The sequence below is a fragment of the Gymnoscopelus braueri genome (genome assembly GCF_963280865.1).
Source record: "Gymnoscopelus braueri genome assembly, chromosome: 3".
In the NCBI taxonomy this organism is placed as follows: domain Eukaryota; kingdom Metazoa; phylum Chordata; class Actinopteri; order Myctophiformes; family Myctophidae; genus Gymnoscopelus; species Gymnoscopelus braueri.
Genome location: NC_137612.1, coordinates 11,849,391 through 11,875,042, shown reverse-complemented (window position 1 = coordinate 11,875,042; position 25,652 = coordinate 11,849,391). Strand labels below are relative to the sequence as shown.

Below are 25,652 nucleotides of genomic sequence, written 5' to 3'. Positions count from 1 at the left end.
TTTGACACGGCAAAAAAAGAAAGAAAAAAGAATCACATGTTCATACAGCGTGACTTCGCAGATTAAACAATTATCTGCCATTGATTAAGTTAGCCTAGGGGGCGTGTCCAGAGATGCCCACAAGCGCCCCCTGCTGTTTACTGGGCAACATTGCAAGTTTAGATAGATGTGTGTTGTAAATAGGAGACAGAGAGAGAGAGAGATCTGATCAGGCCATGATGTCTTGAAGAGACTTGTTAGAATTATCTCTGCCTCTACAAATCACCATAGAAGGGGGTGGCGTCCGTTCATAGTAGATCTAGAGGTATTCGGTGACACTGTTATAGTGGATTCAAGTGGAACTAACTAAGCATGTATCGGTCTCTGTATTCCTTCCGATCCACGGAGGCCAACTCGCTCCACTTCGCTGCCGGAGAGAGCTTTCTGATCCTGGAGAGGAGCAACAAACACTGGTGGCTGGGCTCTCGCTGCAGCTCGGGCGAGACCGGCTACATCCCGTCCTCTTATATCGAAATCATCCAGGTAGGGACTTATTACTTAAACTTGAATGAAACGATCATTTCAACTGGGGTCCAATCCAGTGTTGCCATATTTTGTGAGAGAAATAAGCAACCGGGGGTCTAGGAAAACAAGCCCAGAAGAAGCAACTAGGCCACATGATGTCTGAGCACTTTAAACCTATATGCGTCGGCTATTTGAAAATAGCCGATCTACAGGCTCACAACACTGGTGTGTGCGTGTGTGTGGGTACTGGGAAGAGGGACGATAGAGGCGCATGCTGTAAGTCAGAAGGCCAGCGCAGAGGAACATTTGCCAGCCAGTGATGTTTATTGCATGAAATCTTTTCTTCTTCTTCTTCTTCTTTTTTTGGGCTATAGAACCAATAATTTGTTGTAGTGATTTTGATACATTTCGGGGACTGCCCGAATACCAAAGCAAGGTACATATTAATAATATTATGTCACTGCAGACGCACGCTGCGACAAAGGTGTGGAGGTGCGTACTTTCCATCCTGTCACGCGCTGTTCTGACTGCAACCCTCAGCAGGAGGAGTGACAGGACAGGACAGGACAGGACAGGACAGGTCCCATGAAAGAAACCTAGGCTACAGGATATTGACAATAACACGAGTTTCATCATTCTTAAGTTATGGCACCCTTGCAGGAAAAAACATCATTGTTTCAAATCAGATTACACTATAAGAATATTTCTTCATTCAATACACTCAATTTTTTAATGAATTGATTGAATACACAGGACCACAATGGAAAGAAGCCCCTAGGATTTTTTTGTGTTTATACTATTAACAATCATCGTAACCCGTACCTCTGTACAATCTGCAAACTGTTAATAAAGTATTCAATCAATCAAATACTTAATCTCTGCCAAGCATTGTTATTGTCTGACGGGATAGTGCTGTGTTCCACACCCTATAGAGTGTAGACTTAAAGGGCTAGACCACTTTGGTAGAGGTTTGGGTTGTGTAGTTACCTTGCCATGATGTAACTCCAAAGGTGGGCAAGAAAGAAATCAAAACAAATTTCTCCATTGACTAGAAATTGAGTCTGCAGGCTCTTTTCCAGCCTGTAAACAATCACAAACAAACCTGGTTCTGACAGTATAGAACATCAGAAAACCTAGTACTGTTTTTCTTTCTTTTTTTCTTTTGATTATACTATTTGAAGATCCGGATCCAGATCCACGGATCCTGTCCAGGTGTTCTTCCTAATAAAAATAGCAAAATCAATAGAAAGTTGACATTTGTATTAAAAAAAACAGTACTGGGTTTGGTGATGATGATCTCTATATTGTCAGAATCAGTTTTGTTTGCGTTCGTTTACAGGCTAAAAGAGCTGCTCCTGAGACTCTTCACCGTACAATGGATGTCAATGAGGAGCATATTTGAAGTTATAATTTTCTAGTCAGTGGAGCAATTATTTTTACAGTTACATCTTGGCAAACCTCTACCAAAGTGGTCTAGTCCTTTAGGGGTTTAATAAACGTCAACACATGGACTGTAAACCTGTCAGAACATGCATTGTAATTTATTACGTAATAGACTTCGCAACTGCATACTAATTTGACTGGGATGCACTTTGCTGTTGTTCAGTATGCAGGTTGTCTAGTGTCATTTATGTCCTTTTTGGCAGACTTATGATGCTGAGCTGTGTGTGTTACATTGCTTAAAAGCCGTTATGTTAGATAACTGCCCTAGTTCTTAACAGCCGCGGTCCCATATGCCTTCTGGGCCACACATTTGTTCCCTTTGGGCTCCAATCTCATAATTATGCATGCTGCCACATTAATGAATATTTCACTCCCTCTCTACCCACTCGGCAGTAAGATAAGTGTGTAGAGAGGCCGGTTAGGAAATGGAATCAGAAGGTCACCAGTTTGATGCTCAGCTCACCCATCTATAATGTCAAAGTGTCCCTGAGCAAGACACTTAACCCCCAACAACAGCTCATCGGAGACATCTGAGCAGCCATCAGCTGGGTGAAGCTGTAAAAGCAATTTGCCCTCGGGCTCACCAGGGAACAAGAACATACTCTCTTTACCCTATTTTGTATCTTCTTCATCAGTGATGGAAGAAGTACTTGTATGTTTTACTTAAGTAAAAGTATCAATACTGAAATGTAGATATACTTTGTTACAAGTAGAAGTCCCATACTCAAGATTTAGGTATACTTAAAGTACCAAAACTAAAAGTACTAAAAGTTCAAGTTCAAAATGTATAATTTTCTTTTTGAAAATAACCAATCTACAAGCTCAAAATGCGTTGCATTGTGAGCTTGTAGATCTGCTATTTTCAAATGCCCGGAAAATGTATAGGGCTGAAGTGGTTAGTGTGTTTTGTAATAATAATCGAAATCTAGTAAAAAGTAGCTAGTAACTGAAGTTTTTATATAATTATAGTGGAGTAAAAGTACAATATTCCTCTGAGATGTAGTGGGGTAAAAGTATTGAAAATTGGAAATACTACTACATCAAAATGGTGCTTAAAGGGGAAGACCACTCATTTTCAACATTGAACTATGTCTTTAATACACCTTAGAGCTGTTGTGTGGTAATAAGAAAAATCCAGTTCTATGTTGCCTAGAACTGGATAATTGATTGAGGTCATGTGATCAGTGACATACGCAGGGTGTACTTTTGGCTGAGGGGGCGAAGCCAAAGGTACACCCTGCGTATGTCACTGATCACACTGACCTCAATCAATTATCCTTTTCTAGGCAACACAGAAGAGGGGGGGACTTTTTTCTTATTTCCGCACAACAACTCTAAGGTGTATTAAAGACATAGTTCAATGTTGAAAATGAGTGGTCTTCCCCTTTAACACATTCCATGCCAGAGTTTAATCTCATAATGTACTCACCAGTGCCAGCGTTTTATTGTTGTTTTTTAGTTTTTTTCATGTCGCCACAGACCTCGCTAAATAAGTTAAAAGTGCGCGTTCATTTGGTTCTAAACACACAGCGGATCCGTGAGAAACGGCGAGCGAAAACAGTTTCCAAATCCGTGCCGCCATCTTGAAGCTACAGCCGATACACGGTAAACAGTGATCAGCGAGGAGAAAAACAACAACCAGAGAAAATCGAGTTTTAAACAGGATCCCAGACAGGAAGCGGATACGATCGAAAAAACCGGAACCCGAATAATTCCGTTTCCGACCGGAAACCGGAAACGGAAATGGATCAAAAAAAATCGGAAAGTGCACCTGGGGCACTTAACATGGGAATCAGCGGTTCGCGTAGATCTACGCGACTGGCACGCTGCGGCTTTAAATAGGTTCGCGTAGATCTACGCGACTGGCATGCAATGTGTTAAGTACAGTACTTGAGTAAATATACTAAGTTATTTTCCACCACTGATCTTCATGAATGTGCTCTTTTCTAGGGTCCAGAGCAGGATGAGGTGTTGCAATCCATTGATAGGGCTATCGAAGGCATCCATAATGTTGCAATGAAAAATGGAGGCAAATACAACTTGGAGCAACGAGATGTCTTACAGTGAGTGCAAATAGACACAACGAACTAAATACAGTTACTGTGGACTGGAGACAGATAATACTGCATATTGATATACCAACAATTATTTCCCCTATGACTTTTGTTACAGAAAGTTGATCCATCACAGAAAGGAGACGTTGGCACGACGAAACCCGGTAACCTCTGGTCAAAAGCAGGGCTTCCCCACGTCTACCAGTGAAATAACGCTCAGTCATACCCCTCCACCACCCAATGGCCTTAACCGAGACTATGGACGACAGGGCAGTGTGCCACTGTCAGGCAGTCTGGACAATATGCAAGGAGAACAGGGTTTTTACCAGGTAAAATGCTTGCACAGCAACACACTGAAGCCTTTTGCAGCTCATTCAACCACTTTAAACCTGGTGTCCCTATTTTGGGCGTGTCATTATAGCCAAACCGAAAAACTATTCTTGCAGACCAGCTATTTTAGTTACTTGTTATTTAGATTGTTTATACTCCTTTTTTATAATCTGTTTAGTTATACTCGTCATATGACAAAGTATAGGGCTTAAGTGGCCAATTTACAATTTAATCTGAGTTGAATGCATTTCCGCATGAATTGCTCCTGTTTTTCCTCTCATGCAGGTGCCTCCTCAGCCCCGACGTGCTGCCCCCATCACCCCCCCACCCCCCGAAAAACAGAGAGGCAGCCGACGCCCAGGTCAGAGCTCAGAGAGCATCTTTATGATCCCACGTTCTCATTGATTGATATACCCTGTCCATTTCTTGATTGATCAATCACAGCATCTATTGCAAGTGCATATTCTATATGTTATGATGTAATGCACCACACCACAGTCTGTTTACAGCTATTTCTTTTGCTCATACTACTGGCTACTGACATACGTCTAACACCCGTACTCTATTCTTAGTTGGGTCACTTCCTTCTAGTTAGGTGACTGTAACAGGAGCCCTGTTCTATGTCTCCTTTCTGATCCCCTGTGCAGAACCAGAAGTCCCCTCCAGGGCTTCTTCTCTCCCTCCGTCCCCCGGCCCCTCCCTCTCAATCAGCACCGCCTCCATAGAATCTGGTCACTCCTCCCATTCACTGGTCTCTACTGATGTAAGCCTCCCGAGTGTTGCCAGCACCCCTCCCCCTCCTGTGCCAAGCCGCGTCAAGCCAAACCCACCTGCCCCAGATGAGCTGCCCTCTGATTCCTCCTCTCCCCAACCAGCTCTGTCCAGGAAGAGCCCTGCGCCGCAGCCCCCTGAGCCAACTGCCCCTCCCCTGCCCACCAAGGACCAGCCTGAGACCGATTGGCCGATTGCCCCTCCTTCTGTTGCTGAAAGCCCTCCTGGCAGCCCCACTACCCCTGAGCCGGTTCCCATGACAACTGGGGCTGAACTGATCGAGTTGGTACGGAAGAACACTGGCCTGAGTTATGAGTTATCGCGGGTCGCCGTCGGCGTGGTTGTGGGCCATCTGCAGATCACCTTACCTCAATCTTCCTCTGCCCTGGAGAAAGTCCTTCTCTCGTTGGTAGAGAGCAAGGTGAGATTGGCGATCAACTTGGTGGATTCACTACAGCAGAACCTTGCTAACCTAAAACATGGTTGACGTTGAGGATCTTGGACTAGTGAGAAGGTTTTTTGATTGAAAAATTGCCCAAATTCAAGATGAAACAACCATGTGCGGTGAATGACAAAACTAATTAAGTCCTAAATACTTAGTTGTACGACAATTAACAAAATTAGCTGATCTACATAATGACATGTCCAATATAGGGACTCTGGGTTGAAAGTGGTTAAAAGTGGTAGGATACTTTTAGTTGACCAAATTTCAATATTCAGTATATCTATTCATGCTTTATCTACACTCCCATAATTGCCGAAATCAACAATGCTTCCCCATGATATATATATATAAATAGTATATCTTTATCTGTTGTCTCACTGCATTATTCTTCCATACAACCAGGACCCATACAAGCAGAAGTGTGCACCACTACCGTGACCAGAGACAATAAGAGCATTTTTGATATCGTATTGCATTTATCATATTGTTTATTCAAATGTATCAGATTGCAGAACGTCATATGTTGGCCAGCACTACATCCATATATACACATTTTGTAATTCCCAGTGGAGTCTAATACCAACTGCATATTATGCAGTTAAAACATGTTTGACTCCATACATCAACTGTTTTGCCCAGTAATGGACTACATTTTTACATTTTCCTGCATTCATTTTACTAGACCGGTGCCACTCGGGCACGGCCCTACTTGGGGACCACGCAAGTCGGGAACTTTGTCCGGAGTGATGCAAGTTGGGAATGCACGCCCCCAACTGTTTATGCAATACCCGGCCGTTGTACTTGATATTCAGAGTACCTGTTGTACCCGTTGTCGGAGTACCTAGTGCGGTACCCCCAACATGCGACCAACTACATTTGGAGACATATTTGGAGTTCTAATGTGCACGCCACCACTTACAATGGCTCAGGGGCACAAATGTGCAAACCACTCCTATCTGTGCGAAGCCTATGGGTCGGGTTGGCCAATTAGAAAACCTACGCCTACACCTCCCCAAACGCACAGAGATTCGGTGCGTCCTCCACAGACCTGCAGACAGACAGATTTTTGGTTCTAGGGAAACCGTTGGTACAACCCTCAGGTCATCGCCGACACACACGCCAAGTTTGAAGTCAATCGGTCGAACGGTGCCTGAGTTATGCCCCGGGACAGACACGCATGCACATAGAAAGATAGACAGACAGACAGACAGACAGACAGACAGACACAGGTTTTGTGATTTCATAAATAGATTATGCTTCTTCAAACGGCCAGGAGTTGACTGCTTTGTCAGTGATAACAGCGATGTGTGACTGTGTACTAATGGTAAAGTGTCTCTGCAGAATCTGAGCTCCGCGTTGCCACAGGGTCAGGTCTGTCACGATGAACAACGTCTGGAGGTTATCTTCACGGACCTGGCTCGCCACTGTGATGATTCCCAACAGCGTAGCTGGGCTCTCCATGAAGATCATCAACTGATCGGTTGTTACTTAGAGGAACTGTTGAAGATACTGGTAATATAAGGCATTAATATTGTGACATTCACCTATAATTTTCCACAGTGGTGTAAAGTAACTAAGTACATACATTTACTCAAGTACTGTACTTAAGTTACTTTGCAGATATAAATTATTACATTATAAAACATACATTAACCACTTTAGCTCTATTTTATACCTAGGCTATTTGAAAAGAGCCGATCTACAAGCACACAACGCGATGCGACGCGTTTTGAGCTTGTGGATCTGCTATTTTCAAACATTTTAGTACTTTTACTTTTGGTACTTTAAGTATATTTTGATGCCAATACTTTTGTACTTTTACTCGCATAACATTTTGAACACAGGCCTTACCTGTAACAAAGTATTTTTATATTGTGGTATTGCTACTTTTACTTGAGTAAAATATCTGAGTACTTCTTCCACCACTGATTTTCCATGAAGACCAGAGAGTGTGAAATACAAAGCTTCACCATTAATTAATGAATGTCATTGTCGCTGCGTGTTTGTCCCCAGACTGATGCAGATCCGGTGGTGTGTAAGAGGATGTGCAAGGACAACCACTCTGAGCCGGTCCTGTCCCTAGTGTCATATTATCAGATGGTAGGACATTATTGCTGCATCTATCATTTATTTTTGGAATTGTATGATTACTGTATGCAATTCATTTAGACCATAAAATGGTCCTAAAATAAGGATGAAAATACTCAAAACAAGTTACTAATATTTAGATGATACATCATCACCAAACCAATATTCGATTAAGCAAATGTAATTTCATGAATGATGAGTGAGTTAGAGAGAGTGGCAGTCTGGGAACCGGAAGGTCGTCAGTTCAACCCTACTTTAAAGTGTCCCTGAGCAAGACACCAACTAACCCCTAACAGCATCTGAACCATCTTAGCAGCCATTGGCTGGGTGGAAGGAGAAAAGTAATTTCCCCTCCCTCTGGGACCAGTAAATTCCCCCATTCCCTGGTTAAATAAGTGTGTCACTGGTCACTTGGTAGAAAGTCATTGCTGCTGTGTGTCTCTGCAGGAGAATCGTGTGTCATTGCGGTTGCTGTTGCTCAAGGTGTTCGGAGCAATATGTAGTCTGGACGCTGCCCTCATCTCCACCCTCCTCAACTCCATTCTGCCCATGGAGCTGGCCCGAGATCTGCAAACTCAGAACCAGGGTAATAACAATTGCTACTTTTTACCCTCTGCACAGCTCTTCTCAATATGAATACATTTGAATGAATGTTATGCCTAATTTATCCTCTATCGTTATGTATAATGGTGTCCCGCACTAAAATAGAGCCGGGCTCGCAACTCACTTTTTTTAATGCTCCGAAGGTTATTTATTTTTAACAGACAGCAAATAGTATAGGACGTTTCGACCCTTCCGGTCTGGGTCGAAAAAGGGTCGGTTAAAAAAGTGAGTTGTGAGCCCCGCTTTGTTCTTATGTTACTGTTCTTATAGTTTAGCTCAGCACCAAGGAACGGAGGATGTGCGTTTGTTGTTTTTCTGACCGCACTAAAACAGCCCATCTACAAACTCAACGCATGTTGACGCATGCTGTTGTAAATTAATACAACTTATTTTTTCATGTGCAATTCACACTTTACTGTGCTTTATTTTCGTGTCTTTTCCCTTTCCCAGACCACCAGAAGATGTGTTACACAGCCTTGGTACTTACCATGATCTTCTCAATGGGGGAACAGGTGCCATATCATCACTATGGTATGGACATTATTCGTGATACGCTTGGGAAAGAACCACTACATTGTAGACTGCAGCCACATAAATGAAAGTTATAGATCATCATCACATCATATAATTGCGAACGTGGAAGGCCGCCCAAGTGGAGCCTACTATGAAACTCTGCTCGGCTTGTGTGTGTGTCCGTCTGTCTGTGTGCAGTGCACTGCCTGGGTGCGGCCGACAGAGTGCGCCAAAGTGCAGCTACAGTCAAAACACACACACACACACACACACACACACACACACACACACACACACACACACACACACACACACACACACACACACACACACACACACACACACACACGTAAATACACAATATTTTCGAGCTGCGTTCGCTTCCAGCGTTCGCGCGTCTTACTTGTGTATATATATATACGGTATATTTCTGTTTTTGCATTATTCAGACATGCAAACTTGTCGTTAATAGACAATATTGCAGTAAGTAGGCTACTACCCATATAATCATGCAAGCAAGCAAGTATTTCTTAAAAGGCTGACACATATTAATATAATTGTGTGCCCTTTTGTTGTTGTTGTTGGGGTATATGCCACATTACATTTGCACATACGTGGAATTTGTCCCTATCTATTAGGAGCAGTGACAGGCTGCCATTAATAAGGCATCCTGGGAGCAGTTAGGGGTTAAGTGTCTTGCTCTGGAGCACCACATACATTTGTGTTTACATTGCCTCTGTGACTCTCTCTGTTCTCAGAGCATTTGAATGCAGAGTTTGTTCAGTACCTTCTGAATGTGGTGGAAGAGGGGCTTCCATCAGACCCCACAGAACAGCTTCCTGACCTGTTCCTAAACCTTCTCCTGGCCTTCAACCTCCACCACACAGGTGAAGTGACACTTTGTTTAAGTCTGTTCAGTTTTCTTGCAACACTGACTTTACCAACAAAATTATTAATGTGTGTGTGTGTGTGTGTGTGTGTGTGTGTGTTGTCTCTTTCACCCAGTGCCCAGCAACAATGTGATTATGCAGGGACTTATTAAGAAGAATATGAAGGTCCTGACAGAGAAAGTCGTGCTGCTTCTAAACAGGGGCGGTAAGAGTGTGTGTGTGTGTGTGTGTGTGTGTGTGTGAGAGTGATTGTGTGATTACATTTAAAGTAACATGAATATGAAAGTTAATAATAGTAATAAACGTAATCTAATTTCTTCCTGTTTTGTTTTATTGTAACTCACTCGTTATGTGTCTCTTCTCTAGATGACCCCGTATGTGTATTCAAACATACCCCACCTGCCCCACACTCAGTACTTAAGTTCCTGCAGGATGTTTTTTCTAGCAAAGACTCCTCAGACATCTTCTACCGCACCGATATGATGGTGATGATCGACATTGCTGTTCGACAGATATCTGACCTCTCACCCGGAGACAAGGTGAAATATTGCAGACACCTTGTTCCTGTTCCAGTTCCTGTGTGACTGATAAAAGCCTCATTTACTACCAGAAATATATATTCTTTAATGCCGTTCAGCAAATGGTCTCATTTTCCCATGTTCTCTCTTATGTGCAGTTGAGGATGGAATATCTCTCCCTCATGCACTCCATCATGCGCTCAACAGACTACCTGGAGCACCGGCATCGCCTCAACGATCTGCAGTCAGCGCTGCAGAGGATTTTAAGGGAAGAAGAGGATCCGGGAGAGGACAGTGGAAGCGCCACAGTGAAACAGATGGATAAGCTAATAGTGCAGGAGATATACAAGGAATTCCCCCAGATCTGTGAGAACAGGGACTAACCATAACGGCATCATGCTCTCACACTCTAGAATGGTCCCTTATGGCGTGGGATAGCACTGATGAGCTTGAATATGAGGTTGAACTCTCTGCCAGTGCCAACTTGTACTAGAAGAAGGAATCTGACTTGACTTGTCTTTCAGGATTCCATTCATACATAGTCCTGGGATAAAACAGGCATTCACTTCTTTTGCTTGCATGCAGTTTTTTTTCTCTTCAAAAGTACGGTCAACTTTTCTCCTTCAATGCATTTGAAGAAAGGAAAAAACATGTGAATGCAAGAAGAGAAACATTGATGTTCAGCCATACAGAAGTTAAGCATAGTGGAAGTCCATGATGTATTGTGCACCCCTGAGGGACCAAACTACTGTGGATTACTGAGAGCACTGTCCATTTCATAGAATGCTATATTCTTAACCTGTCATGGTGTTCATCTCAGCTCTCTCATCTCACAAACTGGCATGGCCTGTCAAATACAAGATAGTTACCCAACTTGGTTACCTAATAATACAGCTTGATTTAGTGGTTACAATTGCTATGCTTTGAATTGGCAATGCTGCTACATGATAAGTCTACTTTACTGAAATGGCCCAGTCTCTTATTTAGTCTGTATTGTACTTTTCACTTCAAAAATAGAATGCAAACAGATTACTGTGCATGGAAAAGAATCAGTAACTAAATTGTCAAAAGCCACTTACTGTTTACATATATTGTTTTTCCTGTGTTCTTCTATCCACATATATACTGCATTAATGTTGAAACTAACTGCTGCAGTAAGGCTTTATAATAAAGAATAGGCCTAAGCTTTCTTTAATGCATTACATTTTGGCTGACTACTTATGAGCAGTGGCTTGTTGAAAGGGAAAGGTATTCCACTGTTGTTATTTATATCAGAGAGACTTGTGTTAATAATATTATTTACCTCAATCCATGGACTATATTTTGGTCTACTCTAGATGTCTAAAAATGTTAGGCAAGATTAACAGTTTTTACATGAATTACATGTTAGGGGCTCAATAGACAGAATATTGCTGCGGTGCCAATAAATCTGCCAACTCGGTACTCTCTAAATTAATTAATTGGCTCCATTTAGGTCCAGTTGAGACTGAGACTGAAGTAGACACACATCGGGGGGCATGCCTTTAGTCTTATATCAAGGTCTAATACTTTAACAGCAAAATGCACAAATGTACATATCCTTATTTGTTCCATTATCTCATGCATTCTTACGGTATGGTATTTTTTTATAGTTACTGTGTCCTCTCATGGATTCTTCTGGAAGCTTACTTTTAAACGCGTTCTAAAATGTTGCCAACTTTGTCTTTCTCACTTCCCTGATTCACTCATCATGTACGAGCATAGTGTCCTAGTCTGTCTTAATGTTAAAGAGAGCGTGTACCGTGTATGCTTAATGTGAATCTTCCTACATGTTGAGAGCATGTACATGCATACCTACAGTGTTTGTTCTTACACATTGTGAAAGATTTGGGTGTCATCTTCTCTTGGTTATCATATCATTGTTCATAAACTTGTCTTTTCCCGCTGTCACAATAAAACTATATTTTTTCCCAATTTAAATGGTTGGAACAGATGTTGGTAGAGAGGATAATAGTATCAAACTGTATTTTCCTAATGTTTACAAAATAAATACAAAATAACAAAGAGCTGTGTGAATGTCATGTATGATAGTGAATATTTACTAAATATGACAAATTATTCATTGAATTCTGTTTATTATTATGTACTGTAGGCACTCACTCCTGCCACTCAGTGGTGTAAAATAACGAAGTACATATACTCAAGTACTGTACTTAAGTACAATTTTGAGGTATTTTTTACTTTACTGGAGTATTTCCAATTTTCAGTGCTTTAACTTCTACATCAGAGGCAAATATTATACTTTTACTCCACAACAATTATTTGAAAACTTTAGTTACTAGTTACTTTATAGATTTTGATTATTATTACAAAATATACATTAACCACTTGATCCCTATATACATTTTGGCCATTTAAAAATAGCCTCGTGATGCCTCGTGATGCGGCGCATTGTGAGCTTGTAGATCTTCTGTTTTAAAAATATTTGTATACATTTGAAAACTTGTGAAACGGGACATTCTGCATAATGAGTACTTAAGTAAAGAATGTGAGTACTTTAACTTTTCTCCACCAATGGGTTTACTTTAAATCTAGTCGGACGGCAAATAGAGACGTACACGCAAGGCTGTGCTACAGTGAAGTATGTCCGGGTAGATATTTGGGTGAAAGGTCCAGCTTCGTCGTTGCCAGAAGTGACAGCAAAGAAGGTTCACAGTTGAGTTCAGAGTGGCAGCTGCGGATCAGGTCTGTTTTTGTCCCGATTAAAGAACCAGTAATATAATCTACAAGGTATTAATGACGGGTAATTGATTAATTTGCTGTTGTTTTATGTGTGCTTTTACAGAACCGAAACAACCATGTCTAAGCAGCAAGCAATAAGTCCAGGGAAGAACTTCTTCGCCGGGGGGTTTGGAGGAATGTGCCTGGTGTTCACTGGACATCCACTCGATACCATCAAAGTAATAATAAGTCTAGTAGTGTTTCTTATTTAAACATGTATGTCAACGAATATACTTTGGCGTCAATGAAGCTAACGTTACTGTTGGGTGAGTACTAATAGCCAATGCAATGCAAAGAAGGAACGTTTATAATTTATATATTGTTGAATTGTCATTTTAGCTCGAGGAAGTCATTTTGGTACACACATATATATATATATATATATATATATATATATATATATATATATATATATATATATATATATATATATATATATGTATATATATAGTGCCTTTTGTATTGAAAGGATAACCCCTTGAGGTGTATCATCTCGTTTTCGAGGGGTTCCTTGAGTTCAATAGACAGAACAATACAACAAATATATCCACCATCCATACATAAACAAGGACAACAAAACAAAGGCTCTCCTGTAACTGGCCGCTCCCACCCCACCTGACTACCCACAAAATAACAGACTTCATGCATTAATATACCCATGTAAAGCTAAATGAACAAAAACTACAGACCGTTGTATACATGCATTAACATGCCCATATATAATACTTAATAGGCATCTATTTGTCAACTGGAGGCTGGTAGTTAACAGCTGCCCTTTGACCCATATTCTTCTGTTATCAGGTTATATGACTGCGTAAGTCTGGTAACAGGAGAATGAAATCCTCCTGTTACAATTGTTGTTGGAGCCTGTAGTCATGTTTCTACACTAGCGATTTCCAACCAGCCAGGGCCCACTGGTGCGCTATGAGGATATTGTAAGTGGGCCCCCAAGTAATTGGCAAAACACTAAGTTTTGCAAACACAGGATATGATGTTATTACCCAAAGTGCCATGGACTCTGCATGGCGGGGGCGTCCTCCTCCTCCCTGAGCCAAGCTTGCGCCTGGCCGCATACCTGAATGGGACTAGGTGTTACAAGCCTCGTTTATACCTTGAGAAATATGGTATAGTCATCACAGGGTTGGGTTGAAGGGGCTAAGGATGTCATTGGGGTTATATTAACGATAATATAACATTAATATTACAAAATGTATTTCAAAAAATGAAAATGTCATGGTATTTATTTCTTTAAAATCTTTAAAATTAGTTTTCATTGTGATACTGATAAATAGGAACTTAACTTAAAGTATACTACTAGTATACTACACAATTGACTGATTGATCAGTAAACTAAAGCATGATCTGAAAATGCATGGCTGCCGGCTGCTGTGTTAAGTGGTCAGATGGGTGGGCTGCGAACGCTTTCAAGATTTTCAAGTGGACCTTGATCCAGACAAAGTTGGTAATCGCTGTCCTGTGCATATTATGAAGGCTAATAACTTCTCATTTTTCATTTTTGATTGTAATGCCGAAAAAGGTCTATGAACGAAATTTGCTTTATAAAAAAGAAAAAAATCTGATTTTTGCACAGCTTTGAGTTTGTGTAGGCTTCCTTTAATTGTTCATTTGGTTTCCTTTTGGCTCCAGCACCTCTGGCACATGAGCTGTGTTTTGTCACTACTCAGTTTTGAGTATATTAAAGTATAGAATGTGCACTTTAAATTACACTACGTCTCTTTACAAATAAATAAATCGATTGATTGTACGCATGCATCCCTTTCAGGTGCGCTTGCAAACTCAGCCATTGCCTAAACCTGGAGAGACCCTCATGTATTCAGGAACCATCGATTGCTTCAAAAAGACCCTTGCGAAAGAGGTAAATGAGCACGGCAATCTGTAAATCTTTACTACAGCCAATATCGTATTATGTTTTTCACAATAAGTTTTATCATCCTTGCACCCTCTTTCCCTTCTTACCTCTTTTGCAGGGCGTGAAAGGCCTATATAAAGGTATGGCAGCCCCACTAGTTGGAGTAACACCCATGTTTGCCGTCTGTTTCTTTGGATTTGGCCTGGGAAAGAAATTGCAGCAGAAAAGTCCTGATGATATTCTTACGTAGGTGATTGCTCAGTCATCTGTTGTCTTCAAAACAAAATTCTGATGGTGGTTGCACAGTATGTGACTGCAATGCGCATTGTTACCCTTCTTCTCTAGGTATCCACAGCTCTTTGCTGCAGGAATGTTGTCCGGGGTGTTCACCACAGCCATCATGGCTCCTGGAGAGCGTATCAAGTGCCTTCTTCAGGTCAGAGATACTTATATACATTTGACCGCCACACAGGATCTGATGTGACTATCCTTTGTGCTATTTAACATGGAAGACACAAGTATGTTATTGGGTTATGGAGTGGGCACCTGCCATCGCAGATGCTTTGTTCAAATAGGCCCAGGCCACAACACCTCCAGAAATGTTGGATAGAAATGGGGAACCTTTGCGTGTTCTCAGTTGTAAAATAAAGTGTGTGTGTTCATGCAGATCCAGGCAGCATCTGGAGAGGCCAAATATGCAGGGGCCTTGGATTGTGCCAAACAGATCTACAGAGAAAGTGGGATCCGAGGAATCTACAGAGGCACTGCTCTCACACTTATGCGAGGTACCGGTTGTCTTACTGTTCTCACGCTTATGCAAGGTACTGGTTTGTCTTACTGTAGCAAAACAAAGTCCTGATATTTCCCTGGCTCTGTCTGTACTTTGTCCCAACCTAGATGTGCCAGCAAGTGGGATGTACTTCATGACCTATGAATGGTTGAAGAACCTTCTCACACCAGCAGGAAAGAGGTGATTGATTACATTTGTTTAGAGCAGAATTTTCAGATGTCTGTTATAGTGTGTGAAATTAATCATTGTGCTATGTGTTTGAATCTGTTATTGAGTGTTGCATTTGTTATTGAGTGTTGCATTTTCTTTTACACCACAGTCACAGTGAGCTCAGTGTTCCAAGTATTCTCTTTGCGGGAGGAATGGCTGGGATCTTTAACTGGGCTGTGGCAATTCCACCCGATGTGCTTAAGTCTCGTTTCCAAACAGGTGTGTCTTTTTTTTATAATTCTGTGACTCATTAAATTAAACCAATATTATTGGACTTGGGAAACTTGTTCAGGCTGACATCTATAGAAAACAAACTTAATTTATTATTTATTTGAGTATACTGAAGAAAAACATAGCACCAACAGGACACTGTGCTAGCATACCAGACTTACTTTTGAGTGCAGTTAATGAGAAACCTTTTACAGTAACTCGTTCTTTGAATATTAACTCTTAATACATTTTGTCCACAGCTCCTATGGGAAAGTATCCAAATGGTTTCCGGGATGTTCTACGTGAGCTGATCAGGGAGGAGGGAGTGGCCTCTCTTTATAAAGGCTTCACTGCTGTCATGCTCAGAGCTTTCCCTGCCAATGCAGTGAGTGCAATACGTCGTTTTTGTTATGGCTTGAATGAGTTTGTGGTCTATCTGTTTAAACAAGATGGAATGTGTGTAAAAAGTTGGGACATTTTGAGAATAGGATGATAAGAAATGCTGCTTTCCACTAGAGGACGGTGCTTCATGGTCACTCCTTAAGCATGTGGTTCAAAGCTGGTCCTTGCAAATTGACACGACATGAACAAGACCAGAGAGATGATCTGAAATCCTCTTGCAATTTAGCAATATGAGCTATACAATGAAAGATTTACAGTAACCCGGCTATAACTAGCAGAGAGTAGGTAATCAAATATTTATAGTCTCAATGGTTTCAAAGAACAATGTTCTTTCTTCAGTAAATACAATTTCAAAGCTATAGTTTTTACAGCAAGAAGATGTAAACAATCGTTTCAGCAAAATCCTGTTAAAGGTAGGGTAAATGATATTTTTTGGTTAAAACAAAAAGTATTTTGTTAAAAGGTTAAAATACTATATTCTGATAGTAATCATTGCTATAGAGTGTTTTTTCAGTAACAGATGTCTCCCTGTCTCTCCAGCTCTTTAATAAACAGAAAATACATTTTTCGGTAGGTGTCAAAATCTCAGCCAATCAGGAGAAAGTACCCATTTTTAAGCTTAATTTGTATAGTGTTCCAGTTCCAATTTTGTCTGCTCATTTCTTAGTGTCATCACTTCCAATTTCACTTGTTTAATCTGTATCATGATTGAGTTCTCTGTCCTGGTTGGATAAAATTGGAAATGAAACTGAAACTGAAACGAAAATGCATTTTCTGTTTAATAAAGAGGTGGAGAGACAAGGAGACTCCTAATACTGAACAAACACTCTATAGCAATGAGTACTATCAGAATATAGAGCTATTTAACAATTATTTTAACGCAAATCACTTACCCTACCTTTAATTTATAGCTCTATTATCTAATTTTCTTTAGTGAATAGAATATTTTGTCAATGTGTAATAGTTTTCCTTTAAAAAATGGATTTAAAAAAAAACTGATAGATCCCGTGTCTGAAGGTCAAAATTCAATTTCTCCACAGAGCAAGCAGGCAGGCTCTTTAGCTCAGAGGTACAAATGTCAGCACTTGTGCAGAGACCCGGCTTCAAATCCGGGGTAGAAAAGGGAAGTTGCATAGTGCAGCTTTAACTCAGAGTATGTAAGACTATATAAGACCTTTGATTCCCTTATTCTGCCTCCCTCCCAGTGGAATCAGCTTATGCCTGGTGGAAACTGCAGGAGGGATGAGAATGTATTTATTTATAAATAAATAAAACACATGCACCTACAATCTGCAGTTGTTTGTCTTTACAGCTCTGTTTAGTTTTTTTATAGCTCAACTTAAATAAAGAGCTTTTGATTAAACAGGATTGTCACAAATGACAGAAACAACCACAAATAAAAATTCAAGTAGAAATAAAGGGAACATATAGCCTACTTAAAAAACAAAACAAAAAAACTAACTTAATGACATAATTATAACCCTTTATGCACTACTATTTTTCTTGTCTTTCTCTTGTGCTCTCTCACACACTAACTCTTTCTGTTTCAGGCTTGCTTCTTAGGATTTGAATTTGCTATGAAGTTCCTGAATTACTCAGCACCTAATTTGTGATCATCATATCTGGATCCCAGAGGAAGCTATTTTAAGAAGACGGTCGAGTGTCCACCTGCGCAATAATCGGCTCTGTTGTCCCATTTTTCAGAAGGAGGCATACCCGTTTCCTGTTCCAGTTCATTTTCCCATAGCTTTCTTTGATTGACTCAGCAGCAGGTTTGAACTGGAAACACACATGACACCTTCACATGTGTTTCCTGGGACAGGAAACCGGAATGCCTCCTTCTAAAAACTGGGACTACAGTTATGCACAGAGCCTATTGGAATCTCTAGTTCTCTCTCTCCTACACAGTCTCACACACTGTCTAGCATATCAACAAATTGTATTGCTTGAGTTTGTGTTCCCTCGTCTGTAAGATATTTTATGGTACTGTGTTGAACACGGAGGGCATTCATATTACTGTAGAAGCTACGGTCTCGCTGCAGAGATTGAATACTATACAGCCTATACAGTTATGTATGCAAACAGTTAACACACATGCACATAGTTGTTTTTTTTAATGTTGGGGTTTTTTTTCTACTAGAAAAGCAGTTAATATGGACATGTGCCTTACCTTTGTTATCTGCAAGGAGGTCTGATAATCAGGGAAAAGGTGCATCTTCTTGTGTTGTGTGTGTTCACTCTCAACAACAAATGCCTTTCAAATTAGCAGCTTGCTGTGTGGCCAAATTCCAGCCAGTGAACCGATAACCAAATGCTTTACTTTTTATTTTGTCTGTCGACAAATGTTAAGAGCCTAATTAAAGTAAAACTGTCAATAATAATAGTCATGTCTCTGAATGTCAGCATGTAAATAAAATGCTCCGTGTCCAGAAATGTTGTGATTTTGCTGTCTGCTTTTTAAAAAGGACTTGTGTGAATTATTTTTTTATACTTGGCTTCTAGGATTAGCAGCTGAAAAGTCTTCATAGTCGGTTGATAATATAAATGATCCCCATATACATGACTTTGACTAATCAAGTTGATGCATATTGTTTGACACTGCTTGTTTTTTTAAATGTCATGGTCAATACTTTCCGATGGGCTGTTCTATATAAAACAAATCAATAATGGGAGGAGCTGTGATTATATGTTTCTGGTAGTAATGATTGATTCTTACATCTAATTTCCAGCCATTTCCATGGACTAGTTTGTAGATGCAAGTCTAGCTGTCAGATCAACTACGAAGAGCAATTATCAAAACAATTGTTTATGAAATGTTTTAACAGACTTCAAAGTTGAATAATGAGTAGTGTTAAGATACCAGTTGGCTTGAAAGAGTTGTTGTATGGATATACTTTAGAGGTACTACGCCACAAACCACCAGACCTGGTTGAATTTGCAGTGCAACATTTCATGCATATTCAAGAGAGCCAAAGGAATGACCAACGTGCTAAAAACTGCACCATCAAATCTGCACGAAAAGGGATAAAGTTTCAACGGAGAGTGTCGGGTCAGTAAATGGAATGCTTTGTATAGCATTTCTTATTTTATTACATTTTTTAGCAGGGTACAAGAACATACTGTATTTTCATATTGTATTTGTGCTGCCCCAGTGTGTGCCGAAGCTTATAACCCAGATGAGGATGAGGATGGTGACTCAGTGCCCCGGGTGGTGCACCCTAAAACAGACGAGCAGCGCCACAGACTTCAGGATGCATGCAGAGATATCCTACTGTTTAAAACCTTGGACCAGGTACAGCTCTGCACCAAAGCTGGGAACACATAATAATGCTGCAAATTCTAATCATATTTTATGAGGTTAAAGGAGTAGTTCACCCCAAAAAAATCACTATTTTTTTTAGCAATTACACACCCCATGAAGCCTTAAATTCACAGAGATTTCTTTGTTTTTGTCACTTTCCTAAGCTAATAATTCGATGACGGGGTCATTGGTTAGTAAGAGACTCAATAGAGTCCCAATTGAGTCTCGTTGGTCATCAAATTATTGGCTCAGAAATGTGACATAAATAAAAAACTGTTTTTTTGGGTGAATATGTTTAAGGTGCATATGCACAGCACAGACACAACTCATATACTTATTTTTAATTTATTGAAATGCCAATGGAGTTCCATTTCAGTATGACGAACATTTACACATACTGTACTGTAAATACAGGAGCAGTTCTCTGAGGTACTAGATGGCATGTTTGAGGTACTGGTCAAACCACTGGAACACATCATAGACCAGGGTGACGATGGAGACAATTTCTATGTCATAGAAAGGTAAGTGAATGTGTGCGAGAAAGAGAGATTTCAAAGCACTGTAGCCTATGGGTAATTTTTTCAAAACAAATTCTGTTGTATCTCTTCCAAAGTCTTGTCCTCTCCTTTAGTATTATGCCCTTCCGTCTTTGCCTTTACATCTAGGGGTGTCTATGATATTGTTGTGCAGAAGGATGGAGCGAGCCTGTGTGTTGGGAAGTACGACAACAAGGGTAGTTTTGGCGAGCTGGCTCTCATGTACAACACACCGAGAGCAGCTACTATCATTGCAACACAAGAGGGTGCTTTGTGGGGCCTGGTGAGTATAGGACAAATTAGATCAGTGATTCTCCGTTTGAATTTCAAGGACCCTCAGTTTGATTTGCATTAGGCCAGAGACCCCCATTTGATTACCATAGTTTTCTAAATCTCTGGGACCCCAATCTACACAAAAAAATCGTCAGTGTTCATTTAGAGCAGTGGTTCTCAACCTGTGGGTCGGAACCCCCAGGGGGGTCCCCACATGATTTTGGGGGGGTCCCCATACCTAAAAAAAAGGAAATAAAGATAAAGGCCAAATACTGCATAAGAAGTAATCAACATAACTATACCATATAATATTGGCCAAATAATATAAGAAAGAGGCCAAAATTGTGAAAATAGCCGATCTACAAGCTCTGAGCTCTGAGCTTTTAGATCTGCTATTTTCACAATATTTATCTGTGGAACGAAGTCAAACAAAATTGGGGGTCCCCAGTTCAAATATGATTATTTTGGGGGACGGCCTGAAAAGGTTGAGAACCACTGATTTAGAGAGTGGGAAAAAAAAATTTACACTCTGAGTTACAGAACTGTAAGAGTCCATTTGGACCCCTAGTGGTCCCCGGACCCAACTTTGAGAACCAGTGAATTATAAACAATTATTTGTGAGCATGGATTTTGACTAAGCAAGCATAGTTCTGATACATAGTGTTACTGTAGAAGCATGATGATGCATATTGTGGTATAGCGGTGTGAGTGTTATTATTATTATACTGAGTTGCAATTCTGTTTATCCACCAAAACAGAACAAAGTCTACAGTACATGTGGTAAGTAGTATTAAAGTAGGGGGCCCTCCTAAAGTAATTCCCCATTAACCCAGACTCATGTATTTAATTTTGAACATTGGATTCACAAAACAGGTACTGTAGCATTAGGTTTAGCACTTTTGTCAAGTCCCAGACAGTTAAAATGTTAATTTCCAACGGAACAATCAGGAGAACTAAAATATTAAGAAAACCCACTCTTGAAAACTGAAACTCAAATTGTAATTAATAAGGAGGAATGTGAAATTGAGTGAAAACACAACTAAATCTGTTTTTGTTTTTTTTGTTGTGGTTCAGGATCGAGGCACCTTTCATAGAGTCATTGTGAAAAACAACGCTAAGAAGAGGAGAATGTACGAGGCCTTTATTGAGTGTGTTCCACTTTTAAAGTCTCTTGAGGTATGCGGTGTTTCAGAAAAACATACTGTGGAACAAGAACAACAAATGAGCTACATCTTGTCGTTGCCATATATTTCCCACCATATCACGCCATATTACCCTGACTTTATGTTTGCAAGCTTTCTGAGAGGATGAAGATTGTGGACGTGTTGGGAGTAAAGGGCTTTAAAGACGGCGAGCGCGTAATAAAGCAGGTATAGTGCCATTTCCTGCACACTAGATCAGTGATTCTCAACCTGTGGGTCAGGACAAATTGTCAAATTATATAAGAAAGAGGCAAAAGGTTTGAAAATAGCCGATCTACAAGCTCCACAACAAATAGCAGATCTACAAGATCCACAATGCCTCGCATTTCGAGGCGTTGTGACGTTGTAGATCTGCTATGATTTATCTGTGGAACCAAGTCAAACTAAATGTAATGGCTCAACTCCTACAATTCCAATTGCTTGTCAGGGTGTGGGGTCCCCAGTTCAAATATGATTATTCTGGGGGGGTCCCCAGTTCAAATATGATTATTTTGGGGGGTCCCCAGTTCAAATATCGTTTTTTTGGGGGGGGGGTCCCCAGTTCAAATATGATTATTTTGGGGGGTGCGGCCTGAAAAGGTTGAGAACCACTGTACTACATTATTACATACAGTATACTAATGGTCAACTCTTTAGATAATGTTTATCTTTACTGTGTATACTCGCAGGGGGAGAAGGCTGACTGTTTCTACATTGTGAAGTCAGGGGAGGTGAAGATCATGATGAGAAGTAAAGTACGTACTGTATGTGTGTGTCAAAGAATTGATTTAAAAATACTACTGTTGGTCTATGAAGATACATTTCTGATCTTGCACGATAACCTGAACCATCCAGACCTCTCAGGTCATCTGGGAAAGGCCTGCTTTCTGTCCATAGGTTTCTGTCTCTATAAATAAACGAAATAATCAGCATTTCGTTTTTTTGCACCACATTTCTGGAACAAACTCCCATAAACGGCAGGTCTGCTGCCACTCGTATCTCTTTTAAAACACAACTAAAGACCTTATTCTGTTTGCCGCTGCCTTTGATTGAGTTATTTTCTTTATTCTCTTTTCTTTTCTCTTCTGCACTGTATCAATTAATTTTTTGTTTTATGCATCCTAATGTCATTTTATAATTGTATGATTGTGGTTCCTTTGCTTGATGTTCTGTGTAAAGCACACTGAATTGCAAAATAAAACTGCCTTGCCTTTCCTTGCCTATGACATGCTGAAGCAAATGTTTTAGTTCTCAACATAAAGAAATACGTGGAGATACCATTACAAATGTGAGTCTCACTGGGTGATAAACATAATTTCTATCTCTTATAGACAAAGGCTGGCCAGCAGGATGATGCAGAGGTTGAGATTGCTCGTTGCGGTAGAGGCCAGTATTTTGGGGAGCTGGCACTCGTTACTAACAAACCACGTGCAGCTTCAGTTTATGCTGTTGGAGAAACTAAGTGTTTGGGTACGTAAAATCGTAATATTTCAAAATTACATTGCTGCACGTTTTTCTTCACTATGCCAAGATGCAAAGGTTTGGAACTTGCTGCAGTGAGAGGGACAGGGGAACAGTGCAGGACAATAACACTAAACATCTACTCTAGGTAATCAGGTTTCCCAAATTTGCAAAAGAGAGAAAAGGCTAATTAAAGGAAGAACAATTACACCACCAGCACAGCACCATGCTATCATTTCTTTCAAATGAGGTACTTCATTCCTCATGCTTCCTTTTGTGAGACGCATGAGGAAACATGGGCAAGAATTACAATAAGACAGAGTAGCTTTAAACCTGCAGTTCATGACAGGATACAGATGGCAGTGTGTGACCAATGACTCTTCTCTCATTTACACATTTTAAATATATATTCACACTTTGCTACTTAAACCTGCTCAATCGGCACATCTACAGCTACAGCATATTCTTGCCAGAAATAAAATGTGAAAGTCAGGCAGCTGTGATTTAGAGCACAATGACTCAATGAGTTAAGCCACACCTAGAAGCATCTCAATTAAACTGAAGGAGAACTGAAGAAAAGATGGGATGAATTAGGTTGCCTCTAACACATAGATGCAACCATGAGTTAGATGCAGGGGATGCAATTCAGAGTAACAAGACCCTCTCTGAGGGATCTCAGCATCAGGGCTTCTCAGGCATGTGTAATTGGAGCACATTGATGGGTATCAGCTCAGTGATGGACCACTAGACCACATGTTGATATTGTATGTATTTTTTATTATTTTTTAAAAGAGAAAGGGGGGGGGGGGCATGTATTATAGTGAGGTCAGACACTTCATGAGAGGTGTTTGTACCTGGCTCACATTTGGTGTTCCAATTCATTCCAAAATGAAAAGGTGTTTGTTTGATAAGGGCTCTGTACAGGCCAGTCAGTTTCTTCCTCACTCAACTCAACAAACCTTTTCTGTATGTGGGGGAGTGTGGGGGACATGAGGGGATTGTAATTCTGAAAAAGGTAAATGGCCTTCCACAAACAAAATTGGAAGCACACAATATTGTCTAGAATGTCATTGTACAGTGAAGATTTCTATTCACTGGAACAAAGGGCACTAATTAGAAACACTAATTAAAAAGTATGTCCCCAATGAAAGTAGGCTATGTTACCATTTACAATTTAGGCATTTAGCATGTTATTGCTAGAGCTGGAAGTCAAAGAATGTAAACAGAGTCAAAGGCAGGTGCTTTTTAACTATATAAATGAGATTCGATGCATGATCTTCTGTATCTGTAATGGTTTTCCTTCTGCTTGTTTGTGCAAATTACAACTTTACATAGATTCATAGTGCAACTTTTTCATCTTAACTTAAAGGGATATTTCACTTTCAAACATGTTTGGGCTAATTTTATCGTCTAGTCAGGCTTTTGTGGGCACCCCAGGCAGTTTTTAAGTTGCTTGATTCAATATATATATATATATTTGATATTAATTTTATCAGCCTCCCCATCCTATACAAACCCATTGTAACTTCCAACTCCATTTTAACCATGTTAGAATAAACACCCGTCCTTGGTTCTGGTGACTGATATTGCCCTAATGCGTGAGGGGCCGTGTTTTTTCAATTACTTTTTTCATTTATTTTTTATATTTTGGAAAAAAGTCATCAAAAAAACATGGCCCTCTCACGTATTAGGATGGCAGTATGAGTCACCAGAACCAAGGACAGGTGTTTTCAATGAATCTATCATGGTTAAAATGGAGTTTGAAGTTACAATGGGTTTGTATAGGAAAGGGGCGTGTCTGATAAAATGAATATCAAATATCTAAATACTGAATCAAGCACCTTAAAAACTGTCCGGGGTGCTCACAAAAGCCTGAAAATAAAATAAAATGACCCCAAACATGTCATGTTTCAAAGTGAAATGTCCCTTTTAACGACCTAAAGAACTAATTTCTTATCGTCTCCCCCCCCCCCCATCTTCTCAGTAATAGATATTCAAGCATTTGAGCGTTTGCTGGGTCCATGTAAGGAGATCCTGAAGAGGAACATAAGCCATTATGAAGACCAGCTGGTGGCCCTGTTTGGCTCCAGTGTAGATCTGAAAAACTAAGGCCCGATTTATGCTTCATTGTTACAGAGCACAAATTAAGTAAGACATTAGAGGAGTATACAGTAGTATTTTGTTTCTTGTACAGTTGATGAATTTCACTTTATATTTAGATGGTAATTTAAGCAGTGTAATACCTTCTCCCAATTTTCTGTTGAAATCAATCTATGGATACTGTATTTTAACGGGGAATTTAATAAACTATGAAATCTGAAATACATTGTCAAAGTTCCTTGTGTGATTCAACTCTGCATGTAATGCTTTGTTTTGCTTTAATTTGAATTCCTAAAAAGCTCAACAATTTGTAATACGATACCTGTCAAAATCAAACATAATATTCTGTATTGATGTTTAAGGGAATTGCATTTGTCTTATCACATCGTAACTCTTTTG

The 25,652-nt window shown here is 40.1% G+C and overlaps 3 protein-coding genes across 3 annotated transcripts; all 3 read left to right on the top strand.

The window, feature by feature from the left end:
• Positions 1 to 189: 189 nt before the first annotated feature.
• Positions 190 to 12,201, top strand: nckipsd (NCK interacting protein with SH3 domain). Its single transcript, XM_080424785.1, has 13 exons — positions 190 to 522; positions 3,898 to 4,010; positions 4,120 to 4,330; positions 4,617 to 4,692; positions 4,979 to 5,523; positions 6,889 to 7,059; positions 7,561 to 7,647; positions 8,083 to 8,221; positions 8,689 to 8,769; positions 9,510 to 9,638; positions 9,757 to 9,846; positions 10,008 to 10,180; positions 10,318 to 12,201. Exons 1-13 carry the CDS (start codon positions 352 to 354, stop codon positions 10,540 to 10,542), a joined length of 2,211 nt encoding a protein of 736 aa, XP_080280911.1. The 5' UTR covers positions 190 to 351; the 3' UTR covers positions 10,543 to 12,201.
• Positions 12,202 to 12,789: 588 nt separating this feature from the next.
• Positions 12,790 to 18,834, top strand: slc25a20 (solute carrier family 25 member 20). Its single transcript, XM_080424811.1, has 10 exons — positions 12,790 to 12,883; positions 12,984 to 13,098; positions 14,703 to 14,795; positions 14,908 to 15,035; positions 15,135 to 15,225; positions 15,457 to 15,574; positions 15,687 to 15,759; positions 15,899 to 16,008; positions 16,260 to 16,384; positions 17,952 to 18,834. Exons 2-10 carry the CDS (start codon positions 12,997 to 12,999, stop codon positions 18,012 to 18,014), a joined length of 903 nt encoding a protein of 300 aa, XP_080280937.1. The 5' UTR covers positions 12,790 to 12,883; positions 12,984 to 12,996; the 3' UTR covers positions 18,015 to 18,834.
• A 408-nt stretch (positions 18,835 to 19,242) lies between these two features.
• Positions 19,243 to 25,262, top strand: prkar2ab (protein kinase, cAMP-dependent, regulatory, type II, alpha, B; the record flags this gene model as incomplete). Its single annotated transcript, XM_080423426.1, has 9 exons — positions 19,243 to 19,450; positions 19,554 to 19,693; positions 20,117 to 20,223; positions 20,368 to 20,521; positions 21,586 to 21,687; positions 21,807 to 21,881; positions 22,382 to 22,447; positions 23,024 to 23,162; positions 25,138 to 25,262. The coding sequence occupies 9 exons, from the start codon at positions 19,243 to 19,245 to the stop codon at positions 25,260 to 25,262; spliced, it is 1,116 nt and encodes a 371-aa protein (XP_080279552.1).
• Positions 25,263 to 25,652: the final 390 nt, after the last annotated feature.

Coding starts and splice junctions, on each gene's coding strand:
- slc25a20 (XM_080424811.1), top strand. CDS start 12,997: ATGTCTAAGCAGCAAGCAATAAGTCCAGGGAAGAACTTCTTCGCCGGG. Junction 14,796..14,907: donor AAAAGACCCTTGCGAAAGAG/GTAAATGAGCAC, acceptor CCTCTTTTGCAG/GGCGTGAAAGGCCTATATAA. Junction 15,760..15,898: donor CTCACACCAGCAGGAAAGAG/GTGATTGATTAC, acceptor TTTACACCACAG/TCACAGTGAGCTCAGTGTTC.
- nckipsd (XM_080424785.1), top strand. CDS start 352: ATGTATCGGTCTCTGTATTCCTTCCGATCCACGGAGGCCAACTCGCTC. Junction 8,222..8,688: donor TCTGCAAACTCAGAACCAGG/GTAATAACAATT, acceptor TCCCTTTCCCAG/ACCACCAGAAGATGTGTTAC. Junction 8,770..9,509: donor GGTGCCATATCATCACTATG/GTATGGACATTA, acceptor CTCTGTTCTCAG/AGCATTTGAATGCAGAGTTT.